This window comes from Mixophyes fleayi, chromosome 5, assembly GCF_038048845.1.
Source record: "Mixophyes fleayi isolate aMixFle1 chromosome 5, aMixFle1.hap1, whole genome shotgun sequence".
NCBI classification, from domain to species: Eukaryota; Metazoa; Chordata; class Amphibia; order Anura; family Limnodynastidae; genus Mixophyes; species Mixophyes fleayi.
The window spans coordinates 168425322-168441451 of record NC_134406.1 but is presented as its reverse complement, the minus strand read 5'-3'; the positions used below and the strand labels follow the sequence as shown (position 1 = coordinate 168441451).

Sequence of the window (16130 nt, the reverse complement as noted above, 5' to 3'; positions counted from 1 at the left end):
TAGGAATCAGCAAACAGTCACAATGAAATATAATAGCGTTGAAGTGGTATAGGAGACTGTAGTGCACGGAGGCAGCGGATAGGAATCAGCAAACAGTCACAATGGAATATAATAGCGTTGAAGTGGTATAGGAGACTGTAGTGCACGGAGGCAGCGGATAGGAATCAGCAAACAGTCACAATGGAATATAATAGCGTTGAAGTGGTATAGGAGACTGTAGTGCACGGAGGCAGCGGATAGGAATCAGCAAACAGTCACAATGGAATATAATAGCGTTGAAGTGGTACAGAAGACTGTAGTGCACGGAGGCAGCGGATAGGAATCAGCTCACAGTCACGATGATACAGTTGATGGTAGAAGTGGTATGGGAACCACAGTAGTAGAAGTGGTTTGGAAACCACAGAGGTAGAAGTGGTTTGGAAACCACAGGAATCAGCAGCGCTGAATACACGAGGAAACACAGGAACACCTTCAGAGGCTCATGGGGAATGAGACTCCAAGATCAGGCAACGTGGTGTTGACCACAGGTGCTTAATATAGGGAGTGTTGCCTGATCTGCCAATTGAGTTAAAGGGACATACACTGAAGTATAGGAAAGGGCTGCGCATGCGCAGACCCTCAGGATGGAGGACGACCACGGTTCCTAAATGTCCGGGAAGAGGCACTCACGGTCCGGTGAGTGACAGTACCCCCCCTTTTAAAGGTGGGCACAGAACGCCTGGAACCGGGCTTGTCCGGATTTTTGGAATAAAACTTCTTCAAAAGGGCAGGAGCATTAAGATCTTCAGCTTTGATCCAAGAGCGCTCCTCAGGACCAAAGCCCTTCCAATGAACGAGGAAACGGAGTACTCCTCGCGAAATTTTTGCGTCTAGTACCTCAGTAATTTCAAAATCCTCCTCCTGATGAACTTGAACTGGCTGCGGAGCTGAGGGAGGTTTTGAAAAACGGTTGATAATAAGAGGCTTGAGTAAGGACACATGGAAGGCATTAGAAATCCGAAGATTCTTAGGAAGAAGAAGTTTCACACATACAGGATTGATTACTTGAATGATCCTATATGGACCAATAAAACGAGGGGCGAATTTCATAGATGGGACCTTCAAACGAATGTTTTTAGTAGATAACCAGACACGATCTCCAATTTTTAGTGGTGGAATAGCCCGCCTCTTCTTATCTGCGAAAGATTTATATTTGATAGATGTTTTCTTCAAACAGGTTTTGACCTGAGACCAGATATTTTTAAAGGTCTGACAGGCCGTCTCCACCGCTGGAACTTGGGTGGGCGGGAGGGCAGGAAATTCCGGAAAAGACGGATGGTGACCGTAGACCACAAAAAATGGAGTTTTGGATGATGACTCATGGTACATGTTGTTATGGGCGAATTCGGCCCAAGGAAGCAACTCTACCCAGTTGTCTTGATTGGCTGAAGAGAACATCCTTATAAAAGTCTCAAGATCTTGATTGACACGCTCAGTCTGTCCGTTGGATTGCGGATGGTAAGAAGATGAGAGTGCTAATCGTATGCCCAAGGTTTTACAAAGGGCTCGCCAGAATCTGGAAACGAATTGTACTCCTCTCTCTGACACAATCTCAGACGGACATCCATGGATGCGGAAGATCTCTTTAATGAAATGTTCAGCCAGGATAGACGAGGAAGGCAAACCAGACAGAGGGACGAAATGAGCCATCTTCGAAAATCTGTCCACCACCACCCAAATAGTGTTATGATTCTTACTAGGTGGTAAGTCAGTAACGAAATCCATACTAATATGGGTCCACGGCTTGGACGGAATGGGTAGTGGTCGCAGCAACCCTGCTGGAGTTCTGCGGGAAGATTTGAATTGGGAACATAATTCACAGGAAGCAATGAACTCTTTGACGTCTCTCCTCATTGAAGGCCACCAGTAACTTCGAGAGAGCATCTCAAAGGTCTTGTGTTCACCGGCGTGTCCAGAAAAACGAGAGGAATGGAACCACGAAAGGATTTTCCTCCTTAGAGTAGGAGGCACGAGAGTCTTCCCAAATGGTAGCGTTTTGGTGGATGAAGCAGCCAGTGAGATACATTTGGGGTCTAGAATGGTATGGTTGGAAACCTCTTCTATATCAGAGGACGTCACAAAAGCTCTAGATAAAGCGTCAGCTTTTTTGTTCTTGGCAGCTGGTTTGAAGGTTATTCTTAATTCGAAACGGGAAAAGAAAAGAGACCATCTTGCTTGGCGAGGGTTCAAGCATTGGGCAGACTGAAGATATGACAAGTTCTTATGATCCGTGAAGATCGTCACCGGATGGCGAGCTCCTTCCAATAGGTATCTCCACTCCTCTAATGCAGCTTTGATAGCCAGTAACTCCTTGTCCCCGATAGTATAATTCTTCTCTGCGGGCAGAAGACCCCGAGAATAGAAGGCACAAGGATGGAATTTTTGCTGTTCAGAGCGTTGGGAGAGAATAGCTCCCAAGCCCACATTAGAGGCATCTACTTCTAGAAAGAAGGGGAGTGTCACATCAGGCTGTCGAAGGATTGGAGCCGAAGAGAAGGACTCTTTGAGTGTTTGAAAGGCTTGAAGAGCCTCAGGCGACCATTGCTTAGGATTAGCCCCTTTTCGAGTCAGGGCCACAATAGGAGATGCAATGGAAGAAAAGTCTTGAATGAAGCGTCTATAGTAATTGGCAAAACCTAAAAAACGCTGAATAGCACGAAGAGTAGTTGGCTGGGGCCAATGTAGTACAGCATTCACCTTGTCTGGATCCATCTTCAGGCCAACTCCGGAAACTATATACCCCAAGAATGGAATCTGGGGCAATTCGAATGAACATTTTTCTAATTTACAGAACAATGAATTCTTCCGTAGCCTGGAGAGGACTTCTGCCACATGTTGGTGGTGAGAAGGCAGGTCCTGGGAAAAGATCAATATGTCGTCCAGGTAGACGACGACACATACATATAATAAGTCCCGAAAGATCTCATTGATGAAGCCTTGAAAAACAGCGGGGGCATTACACAGCCCGAAAGGCATTAACAGATATTCGTAATGCCCGTCTCTGGTGTTAAACGCTGTCTTCCATTCGTCACCGGAACGGATTCTGATTAAATTGTAGGCACCACGAAGATCCAACTTAGTAAAAATACGGGCTCCCTTGATGCGATCGAATAGCTCAGTGATCAGCGGAATGGGATACCGATTCTTGATAGTAATGGCATTGAGTCCACGAAAATCTATGCAAGGGCGTAATGATCCATCCTTCTTTTTGACGAAGAAGAACCCAGCTCCAGCGGGAGAGGTGGAAGGTCGAATAAACCCACGCTGGAGGTTCTCCTGTATATACTCAGATGTGGCTTGAGTCTCAGGTAACGAGAGTGGATAGGCCCGGCCCCTGGGGGGAGTCTTGCCAGGTAGAAGGTCGATCGGACAATCCCAAGAACGATGAGGAGGAAGGCGTTCAGACTGAGCTTTATCAAACACATCGGTAAATGAAGCATATTGAGGAGGGAGTCCCGGTGAGGTAGATGAGATGGAAGATTGCTGTACTTTGAGAGGAATAACTTGGGAAAGGCAACGATGGTGACATTCAGGCCCCCAAGACGTGACTTGAGGGGTGCGCCAGTCAATCTGGGGAGAGTGACACTGAAGCCATGGAAGGCCTAAGACAATCGGACTTGTCGTAACAGGAAGGATTAAAAACGATATTACTTCATGATGCAGGGCACCAATCTGAAGTGTTACTGGAGACGTACTCTGAGTGATGAGACCGTTGATGAGACGTGATCCATCTATAGCCGTCACAGTAATGGGTGTTTTTAAGGTAATCACTGGTAGAGACCATTGATTTACTAATGATTTGGAAATAAAATTTCCTGCTGCTCCGGAATCAATTAATGCCTGTGACTCAAAGGTTTTGGTAGCAGAGGAAATAGTAACATCAAAAGCGCAGACTTTAGATTTCATGGACGATGGAGAGGACTCCAGGGACCCTAACTTCACCTCTCCAGAACTAGTTAGGGCCTGGCATTTCCCGATCTCTTAGGGCAGGAGCTGAGAATATGAGTGGAATCAGCACAATAGATACAGAGTCTATTCTTTACTCTTCGTTTTCTCTCCTCGGAAGATAATTTGGAACGTCCTATCTCCATGGGAATCACAGAGGGTGAAACTGGACGAAATTGAGGGTTAGAACGAAGAGGTGCTTTAGCAGAAGTTGTTTTCTCAGCCTCCCTTTCACGAAATCTCATATCAACACGATGGCAAAGAGAGATCAAATCTTCAAGTGACGAAGGAAGCTCTTGAGTAGTCAGTGCATCTTTAATTTTATCGGAGAGCCCCTGCCAGAAGGCGGCAACTAGGGCTTCAGTGTTCCACTGAAGTTCAGAGGCTAAGATCCTAAATTGAATGACGTACTGGCCTACTGTATGAGGTCCTTGTCGTAGGCGGAGGATGCTGGAAGCAGCGGAGGTCACACGACCTGGTTCATCGAACACACTTCGAAATGTAGAAATGAATTTGGCACTATCTTGCAATATAGGATCATTTCTCTCCCACAGAGGGGAGGCCCAAGCCAGGGCTTGTCCTGAAAACAAAGAGATAAGATAGGCCACTCTGGAACGATGGGTAGAAAAATTTTGAGGTTGGAGCTCAAAATGGACTGAACATTGGTTAAGGAAACCCCTACAAGTTTTGGGGTCTCCATCGTACTTTGACGGAGTAGGCAGGTGAAGCGTGGAAGCTGTAGACACCTGGGATGGCACTGGGGAAACGGAGGAAAGCACAGAAGCCTCAGGAGTAGCTGTCACAGTCTGTCCAGATGTTCCTTGGGAGGTTAATGACTGATAACACTGAAGTAACAGCTGTTGGCGGGCATCCTGTTGCTCCACACGGCTGACCAGATGCTGCAGCATCTCTTTGGCGGTAGGTTCCGTATCTGGGTCTGTCATGGCCTGATCTTACTGTCACGGGCACTAGGAGTCTTTACCCAGGGATCACCAGGTGGTAAGCTTACCAGAGCAATGTAGATGGTAATAGTGTACTCTGGTAGCAGGGTGATCACGGAACAGGCAATAGTAGATGATGAGATGCTCAGGAAAGTCTATGACTAGCAGCACAGGTAATATGGAGGTAATAATACACGAGGAACTGTATGGACAAGGGCAAGTGGAGGTAGTCAGTGGTCTGCGTTAGCAAGTTGTACCACTGCTATAGTGAGGAGGAATGTCCAACAGAAACGAGGAGGTGATGAGAGTCAGCGGTCTGCGGATAGCAAGTGGTACCGCTGTCTGAGTGAAGGAATGGAATCCAAGTGGAGGTATCCGGGAAGTCAGTGGTCTGCGGTAGCAAGTTGTACCACTGCTATGTGAGAGGAATGGAACAGGTGATACCGGAACAGGAATCAGTGGTCTGCCTTCAGCAAGTTGTACCACTGAAAATATATGTGAGGAGGTGTACGGGGAGAGACTGCAACACAGGATGTACACGGGCACATTAAACACGATCCACAGTAATATGCACAATATATATAAATGACTGAACAGGTCTGCAAATGTAGGAAGTCTCTGAAGTAATCCAGCACAAGGTAACACAGTCAATGATGGCAAAAGACTCAGCGGATTGCAGACTCCAGAGGAGAACCAACACAGTCCAGCAAGATATGCAATACACCAGCACAGTCAATGAGAAGTATGCATACCGTGGTTCAGAAGGCAGTCAGATAGGAGTGCGGTGATACCTGGGCGGCAGGAGGCCGACAGGATGAGAAGTCCCTGGATGTAAGAGGCAGGAGTCTAGTAGGTGCAGCGCACAGGTAAGTAGACCAACAGGGACACGAATCCACAGGAATCAGTAAAACATGGAACTGGACTCATGGAGGACCCAGGAGAATGGAGATGATCTAGCAGAGGAGTAGCTGATGAGATACGAATCCAATGCTGACAGGAGGGTAGCGACCAGGGGAAACAGGAAGGCGTGGAGAGCGGATCAGCAGTAGATGGACGATAGGACTGGCAGCGGCAGCAGGGCTCTGCGGACCCACGGGAGAGATGAGATGAGGCTGACGTGCACAGGAGCAGCGGATAGGAATCAGCTAGCAGTCACGATGATGAACACAGGCGAATTGCCAGCTGGAGGCTGTAGTGCACGGAGGCAGCGGATAGGAATCAGCTCACGTCACGATGATGAACACAGGCGAGTTGCCAGCTGGAGGCTGTAGTGCACGGAGGCAGCGGATAGGAATCAGCTCACAGTCACGATGATGAACACAGGCGAGTTGCCAGCTGGAGGCTGTAGTGCACGGAGGCAGCGGATAGGAATCAGCTCACAGTCACGATGATGAACACAGGCGAGTTGCAAGCTGGAGACTGCAGTGCACGGAGGCAGCGGCTAGGAATCAGCTCACAGACTTGATGATGAACAGGTGAGTGGATGAGGAGAGAAGGCTGTAGTGCACGGAGGCAGCGGATAGGAATCAGCAAACAGTCACAATGAAATATAATAGCGTTGAAGTGGTATAGGAGACTGTAGTGCACGGAGGCAGCGGATAGGAATCAGCAAACAGTCACAATGGAATATAATAGCGTTGAAGTGGTATAGGAGACTGTAGTGCATGGAGGCAGCGGATAGGAATCAGCAAACAGTCACAATGGAATATAATAGCGTTGAAGTGGTATAGAAGACTGTAGTGCACGGAGGCAGCGGATAGGAATCAGCTCACAGTCACGATGATACAGTTGATGGTAGAAGTGGTATGGGAACCACAGTGGTAGAAGTGGTTTGGAAACCACAGAGGTAGAAGTGGTTTGGAAACCACAGGAATCAGCAGCGCTGAATACACGAGGAAACACAGGAACACCTTCAGAGGCTCATGGGGAATGAGACTCCAAGATCAGGCAACGTGGTGTTGACCACAGGTGCTTAATATAGGGAGTGTTGCCTGATCTGCCAATTGAGTTAAAGGGACATACACTGAAGTATAGGAAAGGGCTGCGCATGCGCAGACCCTCAGGATGGAGGACGACCACGGTTCCTAAATGTCCGGGAAGAGGCACTCACGGTCCGGTGAGTGACATCCCTTTCCTCTCCTCTTTCCTCTCCCCCTCGCCCTTTGTATTTTATTGTGTATTTCCTTTGTACCCTGTAATTAAAAGCTTCAATAAAAATCATTATTGAAAAAAAAAAACAATATCCTGTCCAAAATTTTAAATATTTGTTCCTGGAAATGTCCCAGTCTTTCAATAATGCCCATATGCCAAATAAAATGACCTTTTTCTATACATGTTACATGCAATTCTTACCATCCGGACTTAGTGTCCATGCTTTATATGTTAATACTTATTAAAGTCTAAATTCCCTAATATACACACACACACACACACACACACACACACACACACAGAGAAAGAGAGAGGGTCAATTTTGATAGCAGCCAATTAACCTACTAGTATGTTTTTGGCGTGTTGGAGGAAACCAGAGCACCTGGAGGAAAACCATGTAAACACGGGAAGAACATACAAACTCCACACAAATAAGGCCATGGTCGGGAATCGAACTGATTAACCCCAGTGTTGTGAGGCAGTAGTTCAACTTGTTCCCCCATAACAACTGAAAGAACAAGGAACTGAGGATGGTCCTTCAGGTGACTGGTGTAATACGATGGAATTGGAAGAAGGAAAACTAGAAGTAGTCAAAAGTGGGGTGAAGAACTTAAAGGTTTTGTTAAAAAGGAAAAGAAACAACATATAAAGCTCAAACAGACCTGCTATCTCCCAAGAAATAAAAGACCTGGGGGACTATTTACTAAACTGCAGGTTTGAAAAAGTGGAGATGTTGCCTACAGTAACCAATCAGATTTTAGCTTTCATTTTGTAGAATGCACTAAATTAATGAAAACTATAATCTGATTGGTTGCTATAGGCAACATCTCCACTTTTTCAAACCAGCAGTTTAGTAAATATGAATATGAATCAGGCCCTCAGAAGTAGAGTCCAGCTAACACTGGGTAAAGGGATTCCCAGGCTGATGACATTCACAGAGAGATCTGTAAAAGATCATCTGCAGCCACAGTTCTGGGAGATTCAGAGAGTATCTGCAGAAATGTCACTAGCTGTGGTAGACTTTCCTACAGCTGTTTGCAAGACATGTGAGAAGGCTGGCATTCCTTTTCCTGGACATGACAAGCATCAGGCAGATACACAAGGCATACGTATGCAAGCAGCAGGGGTCCTCGCAGGTCTTGTGCAGACAGAGACAGATTCTGTTGAGCAAGTTGCGGAAAGCAATATCATGCCTCATGTAAGTGTTGCTGATTTGTCTAAGCATAGCTCAAAAAGGAACTTAATTTGTATGGTGACCAAGGACTGCCTGTCAGCCAGAGGGAAGTTAAAAGTGGACTTTGTCAATAAGAGTTAAAAAAGTAGCCTGTTGTAAATGGGGGTTTCAGTGAAGGAACATGAGATTACATATTGGCTGTTTGCTTTAGAATATGACCTGGAGCAAGACAGAAAGGAAATAGGAGTATGAGTGGAGGAGTAAGGAGTGAAGGGGCAAAAAAAGCAGCTATACATTTCATATGCCAGGACCCTGAAGGCCAAAAATGAGTCCCACAACAGTCAAATGTAGGGAGATCATCAAACAAAAGGAATGTAGTCCAACTGAAGTGGAAAGGGGAGGGTTCCCCTCCAGATAGGGGTATTTTTCTGGACCAGGTATCTGGGTTGGAATTTGTGGCCAAGGGCCTCTTTGCCTGTATTTACCCAGTGAGGTCGGTTGAGTATGATATAAGTTTTGAGACCCCATATGGTCTTCAGAAGTTCTGTAGTAGCAGGGAGTCCACTAAGGTTACAGAGGATAATCAATACTATTACTGAGGAAGTTCACAGTTCAGGTGTGGGGAATATGTGGAAATAGGGAGGAGGATAGGAAGTAGGTGGGTGAGATCCTGGGGGAGGAGGAGGAATGGATCCAGAGTAAGGAGCCATGGGGGACAATTCCTAGGGTGGAAGGTGTTGTTCTGTTAGAAGACTCTCTGGACTTTGATAGTGTACATGGCCCGGTGAAGGCTCTTATAGTGGTTATGTAATATAGTGCTGAGAGGAAATTAAGGCAAAGCCCATGCCTATAATCTTTAATGATAGCTCCGCAATCCACATGGTTTGTCACCATTAATGTGGCATCTGTGCATTCCGATCAAGCTTGTTATTTGTCCTTTGACTTTTTCAATATGCTTGAGGTTGATTTTTTGTTTTTGCAAGAGACTATGGTCGTGGACCTACACAAATGCAAACACAAGTGGAGCTGAGGTCCTTCCTATTGGGCTGTTATGGTGAAGTGACAATCCTTTTTCCCGGTATGGTAACCATTCAGTGGACTATAGAAATAAGTATGAGCAGATGTATGGTTATGTATATTTCCCTTAATGGGAAAGTCCTGAGGCTGATAAATATCTATGGTCCACAGACCAGAAGGGGCAGGGAATGCCTGTCTGAGGAAATTCATCACCATTTATTTATATATCGCCACCAATTACTCAGTGCTCTACATAGAATGTTTGACATTCACATCAGTCCCTGTCAGATTTGAGCTTACAGTCTAAATTACTTAACACACACGTACGTACGTACGTACGTACGTACGTACGTACGTACGTACGTACGCACGCACGCACACATGCATGCACACACACACACACATGTTAATTTTGTCAGCAGCTAATTAACCTACCAGTATGTTCTTGGTAGAGGTGCTTAGCGAGAGCTTGGGTAGAGGGTTACTCCCTTCCTTCATGAGGCCATCCGCCTTTATCCAAGGGTAAAGATTCATCCAGGATGAAGAAATGGCACTCCATCGCCCTTCTCAATTCAGGTAGGAAAATTCTGGCAAAGGTAATTTTTAACAGGATTATTAAAGTTTCAGGCCTGTTACCTTCTCAGCACTGTACGGCGAAGGGTCAAAGCATCTTTGGTTCTGTCCTTGGCATCCGGGTGGACGTTGAATGGTTCAGGGCTGTGAAGTGGGGTAAGTACATTCTGGCACTAAATAAATCTAAGGTGAGAGGTATGATCTGCCAGTGAAGGTGGTTGATAGGCTATGTACTATTTATAGGTAGGTTGAGAGCAAAATTGTCCCTTGAGCTCCCTCCCAATATTCTTGATTGACCCTTTAATCAGGATGGTTGAAAGCGGTATAGTGATGGGAGTGACCTATGCTAATGATGTCATGATCATCCTGTCAGTCATGGCTGAGGCGTGTGACATTGAAAATCTGATCTGCGAATATTCTGAGGCTTCAGGATCAGAGATAAAGTAGGAAAAGAGTGAAGTTTTCTGGTTAGGGAAGGAACGGCAACAGTTTCTCTTTCTGGATGCGCTCACCTCAGGCCAGTCAAGAGGTTAAAATCTTAGGCATTTGATTTGGTTCAGGTGATTATGGCCAGCTAAATTGGGAATTGAAACTGGCAACTGCTGTCTCTAAGGTGGAGAATTGTAAGAAGTGGAAGATGTACTAGAGAATGGATTTGGACTGATCAAGACTTACTTGATCCCAGTTTTTTTAAACATGTTACATTTGTCTGTTGCCAGAATCATTAAGGGTTAAAGTCAGTTGATTGTTCTTACAGTTGTTATTAAGGAACAAGTTGAACTTCATCAGGAGAAGTGTGAGATACAAACTGAAGGATGAAGATAACCTGGGAATGGTAAACCCAGTGCTGTTCTATAGTACTGCCTTCTTGAAGCTTTATCTTGGGAGTCTCTCTTTGGAGTCTCCACCACGGTGGGTAGCTTACTTTCAAGATTGGGAGCACGCCTTTCACAATGCATGGTTGGATGGGGGTACCATAAAAAGTCTTTAAATTAAGCATGGATACCTCCTGGCCTATGTGATTTAGGGTTTGAAAGTGACAAAGAAATGGCAAATCGAGGTAGGTGAGGCAAACCTCCTCTAGGAGGGTGTTGGCGGAGGAGGATTTTGCATATTCACTTTGATGTGCCCCTGTTACTAAAGGATTGCAAGGTGATAAGTGCTCAAAAGGTCTTTCTTTGGTGAATTCCATGCGAATTCCTTAGAGGGTTAGAGATTCCACTTGACTTGCGTTTCATGAGAGGCCCTACATTTTGGGGAACCTGAAGCTTAGGGGTGTCGATGATCGTGGTTGTCAACAGGAGGAGTGTCATGGGGAGTCGGAGACAATGGAAATCTCCCTTTTTTTAGTAAGGTTTACATACATTTAATGTTTATTTTTATTTCCAGACAGTAAAGGGTGTGGGTGGTATTATAGATTTGTGGTGGGGTTATTGTAATGCATGCAATGTATTGCGTTAGGGAATGTCTTGTTTCTTTGGTGGAGGTGGGTACGAAATTCCGATGGAAGAAATACCGACACTTATCCTGCTAACATGAAAATGCCAACCGGCTAAATGCTGGTATGTAAATTTCTCCGACACAAATAAAATACCGACACTGTGATTGCCGACATTGAAAATGCCGACAGTCACAATGCTGACAGTGATGACAATAAATAAATGTTAAAAAAAATTGCGCCCCTCCTCGACCCCATTCCCCAGTCCGAGTAACCCTAGTGCTGGTCGAAGGGAAATCGGGGGGGAGACGGGGCAAGCAGTGTGATGTCCCCCTGATTCCCCTTCAACCCCCTCTAGGCTTAGCCAGCTGTCAGTGATGCTTTCCCACGCTATCAGAGACCAGGTTATAAATAGATCTGCCAGCTGTTAGAATTTAATTATGTGGAGAATCATGAAGGAGAATCAGGGGGACCCCATGCTGTTTGTCCCCCTGATTTTCCTCCGACCAGCACTAGGCTGGCAGCACTAGGGTTAATATAACTAGGGAGGGGGCACACTTTTTTTTTTACATTTATTTATATTTATCACTGTTTACTTTTGGAGTAGACCCGCTGGCATTGCCGTTTTAATGTCAGCAATGTGACTGTCTGCATTTTCAGTTGGCAATCACAATGTCTGTATTTTGTCTGTGTTGTGGAAATTTATATACCGGCATTTAGTCTGTCGGCAGGATAAGTGTCTGTATTTCTTCTGTCGTATATGACTGCAACTGCTTTGATGTATATAGTTATCTCATACTTGCCTACTTTTTTCACCTGTCCTTTGGGTAATCCAAGGACAGGTCATGTGACATGGGTAGGGGGGATGATGTTGTCAGGTCACCATAGCCCTGCCCCCTACTATAAAATGGCGAAATTCATGGCATTGACTTGCAGGGAAGGCGGCCTAATGATGCAATCACGCTATTAAGCCCTGCCCACGCTATTAAATGCCGTGAATATTGCCATTGCATTGTGGGGGCGGGGCTATGGTGACGTCTTCCCGCCACCCTCCACAAGGATTCGGGAGATTGCCTACTCTCCCCGAAATTTGTGAGCCTCCCGGAAATTCCGTGAGAATAGTCAAGTATGAGTTATCTTATTTGGGAAGTGATGTCGTTTTTGTGAAGGAATTATAGTACAACTGGGTGATATGATAAGGTGAATTTGGTTCCTATTGATTCTTTTTACCCAAATCCTTTGATGATGTATATCCTCTAGTTTGTTTTGGACGAAGTGATATGGTATTTTTTTGTTGCAATTAATTTTATGAAAACTTTGGCTAAATAAGAAACTAACTTCATTTCATCATCCTCCCTGTGTAATGAGCTAGATTTTAAAAGGTACAATGATGCAGGCCTTGCATCTCAGAACTGCATTCACACAAGGTAAGTGAAACGTCCTTAGTGAACACCACACAATACACATATATCATACTTGCTCGTAAAGTTCGTGCAAGTCCGTTTTTTTTTTAATGAGCAAGGCCGAAGGGGCAGTCAGTGAGCGCACAGTAGATGTCACTAATGAGCCTCATGTGACAGGAGGCCGTCTGTAAACAAGGAGTCAGCAGAAGGTGGAGACAGTGCAGAGCAAGGCGGGCCCAGTATGAACAGGGAGCAGCTCCAGCTGTCACTGAACAGTTCCTGAGCCTGGCAAACGAAACCAGCACCTCATCCTAGGGATACGAGCTTACAAAGTCAGAGCCCTTTCCAAGCACTAGCCAGGCACACTGCACACAGACATCTGTACACATGTTCTAGCAGGAAACTGATCTAGCTGCAGTAGATCTGAGCACGTTTTGCTTCCTGTTGTGCTTGTAAGTGCAGTCCAGCCACAGCAATGGGTAATGGAATGAATAAGGTACTGTACATTGCATGGCTCTTGTCTTACTTGCTTATCTATGTTCCTATGTCTGTGTTTATAAATAGATGTGCTCGACTTGCTGTGACATATCGTGATGAAACAGCCCCACCCTCTGTAAACTCCACGACTATGTAAAGACATAATACTTGGATTAAATAGTCAGGGAACATCTATGCTATTTGCACTGTCCTAGCTCATTTGCATGTTTGTGTTTTTTAATGGTTTTTCCCCCACTTAACTCCACAAACTAAGCATTAACTATTGCAGTGTATTGATAGCTTATATAAGTATTAATATATAAGCAGACATTATAACCAAGGTACTTGAGTATAGTGTGTATTTGTATTATTATATTGCACCCAGCATGGTGATCTCATAGAGGGGTGTGTCTTGCAGACATGCTGTAAGGCAGCTTATTGAGACTTGGTACTGGCTTCTTCATGTCTTCTATACAGGACATGGACTAATGCTATGACTGTTCACATGCATGACTTAATTTGGTGACATAAATAGCTAATTTTCGTAGCCAAGATGGGTGGGGTTACAGGTGTCTGGACCCTCCCCCATCCCATAAGCCAAAATATTGAATGGGTTAGCTTACACTACTATTACTTGCATAAAAGCTCTTATACTCTTACTGGGAGAATCAGTTTGTCGCATGGTGTCTCCAGAACGTGCATGGACACACAATCATGCCGATGTTATGGCAGGAATCTCTGCTCATTTTTTCTCACACCCCTTAGAGGTGTGCATTAAAATGAACGGAGATTCCTACCGTAATGGCTGGCAATGTGCGCGGCGGACATCGCTGTGGTGTCCGTGTGCCACATCGCCAGCAATTGAATCTACCCCTTATAGTTTTACAGTAAATATGTAAATTTTGCTGAAAAGTAACCCTGTAAAAAAATGTATGAGTTTTTAACCTTTCCCCTCTTTCTCTCATTGTAAATATATTTAAATATAAACCACATCAATCATTTCTCAAACTTGGATTTTGCGTGTTTGTGATTCTGCAGTATCACCCATAACCGTAACATAATGTATTGCTGTAACTCCACATCTAATCAAACATTAGCTTTTATTTTCCAAATTGAACTGGGAAAAAGCTTGGGTTATAACATCACTTTAATGTATTGTAAATATTTAATGTAATGTATTTCATCAAAATAACTTTAAACTAAATTTTGGACTAATGACCACCTCTTACTCCTTCTCTCTGGAAGACATAACTTTGGAATTTTAAGGTCTTGTACAGATTGGCATTATTTTAAAGAGCTTAACATATTCTTAAATTGTTTTAAGCTTGCTAAATACTTACAGCCTAAAACATAAGCAGAATGAACCTATACATAAATATTTTAACAAGTGGTTTCTTCACATTATATTTTTTCAGTGTTGCCTCCAGAAGCATTAAACTTGTGTTAAATATACAATGATATTACATGGGAACATTCATTTGAACTTTACTAAGCACTTGTCAGGGTGTGTTTTGACCTGTGTTTGACCACACTGAATGTTGTATTGAAGCTTTGAGATGTGTTCTGTAGCAAATTTCAAAAGTTAATGTGAAAACAAGGTCAAATTTCAAGGGTGTGTCTAGACTTTTAACTAGCATTGTTTTAAAATGCAAGTGGGGCCACATGGTGTGGTCCTGTAACCTTAAAAGGGGAATCGCATTATCCATAACCATCAACCTCTGTAATAATTTAAAATAATACATTTAATTAATGAAAGAGATGTCTGTCTGTAATAATCTACCAGCAGGTTTTTTAAACAAGTGTTACAAGCTATAACAAACAAATCAAAGAAAGAGCTGGGGGCCGCAGGAGAACCTAAAAGAGTTTCTCTACCCTCCATTTGAAAGTGTCCAGTTGCTGTATCCATGTAAAAAACATCAAACCACAGTGTACACAAAATCACTGCAATAGGGTGCATAATGACTTTAACCTGGTGCTGATGCACCCACTTAAGCTGGGTACACACTACAGAAATTTCGACCAACTTTTTATGCCGAGCGATTTTACATGCGATCGATGTTCCGATCGCTCGGTCCATGGACTGCATACACACTAGCCTTGTTTAGGACGATAAAGGGAAGAGCGGACGTCCCTTTAGCGACTTTTTACAGCCATGTTGTCGTGAGCAATGACTGTAATTTTGTACTCACTGTTGTGGATCGGTCGGAAGTTTATACACACTACACAGCGGAAACGAGTTTGGAACGAAAATATTAAACGGTACGACCAACCAAATGAGCCGATAATCGTCTATTTGGGCAGACTTTCGGCCATCGTGTCACTGCACACACTGACCCGACTTTTGAACGAGCAGTCGTATGTCGGCTGTTTGAGCCGATTATTGGACGAAAACAGTGTAGTGTGTACCCAGCTTAAGGTCCACAAAGCAATTTCATCAAAAGAATTCTCAGAGTTCAGACTTGTCATGGCAACAGCAAGGACTCTTTAGGAAGTATACTTTATTTACAGAAGTTGGAAAGCATGATGTTTCTGGGGTGTGGTCCCTTCATCATCAGATTGACATGACCTGTGCTCACTCCGCAAATTCTTACATCTTGTACCCAGTGCAGCTCTACTGGTTACTGCTAGCGAACTCTGCAAGAGCGCGGAGAGTGTGGAAAACATCACAGTAGCCAGCAGAGCAGTGCTGGGTATTTGAGATGCGGGTGGACCTGTCGATTCTCATGAACTCATGTTGAATCTCATGTTGGTATATTTTCTGATGTTGCATTTTCAGTTTTTCATGGAATTTCATTTAATGGAACTATAGGCTATTCCAGTGGTAAAGACATTAAATGGATTTTCCACTTGAAATAACCCCTGTGTAAAATCCACTCTCTTCCCAATATTTATGCTGTGGCTGGGGTCCATCACCTGGAACCACACCATTCACTCTACTTAGCAGTTTAATGGCACTCACAGATAGGCAGGAC

The 16130-nt window shown here is 44.4% G+C and overlaps 1 protein-coding gene across 1 annotated transcript in view; it reads left to right on the top strand.

Annotated features, from left to right (window-relative positions):
* Nucleotides 1-12886: 12886 nt before the first annotated feature.
* The window catches only part of DUSP22 (dual specificity phosphatase 22), a 54661-nt gene continuing 51417 nt past the window's right edge, over nucleotides 12887-16130 (top strand). The window contains exon 1 of the mRNA XM_075212990.1: nucleotides 12887-13177. Within this exon, the coding sequence (XP_075069091.1) occupies nucleotides 13157-13177 (21 nt within the window). The 5' untranslated portion in view covers nucleotides 12887-13156. The remainder of the gene's footprint in view (nucleotides 13178-16130) is intronic.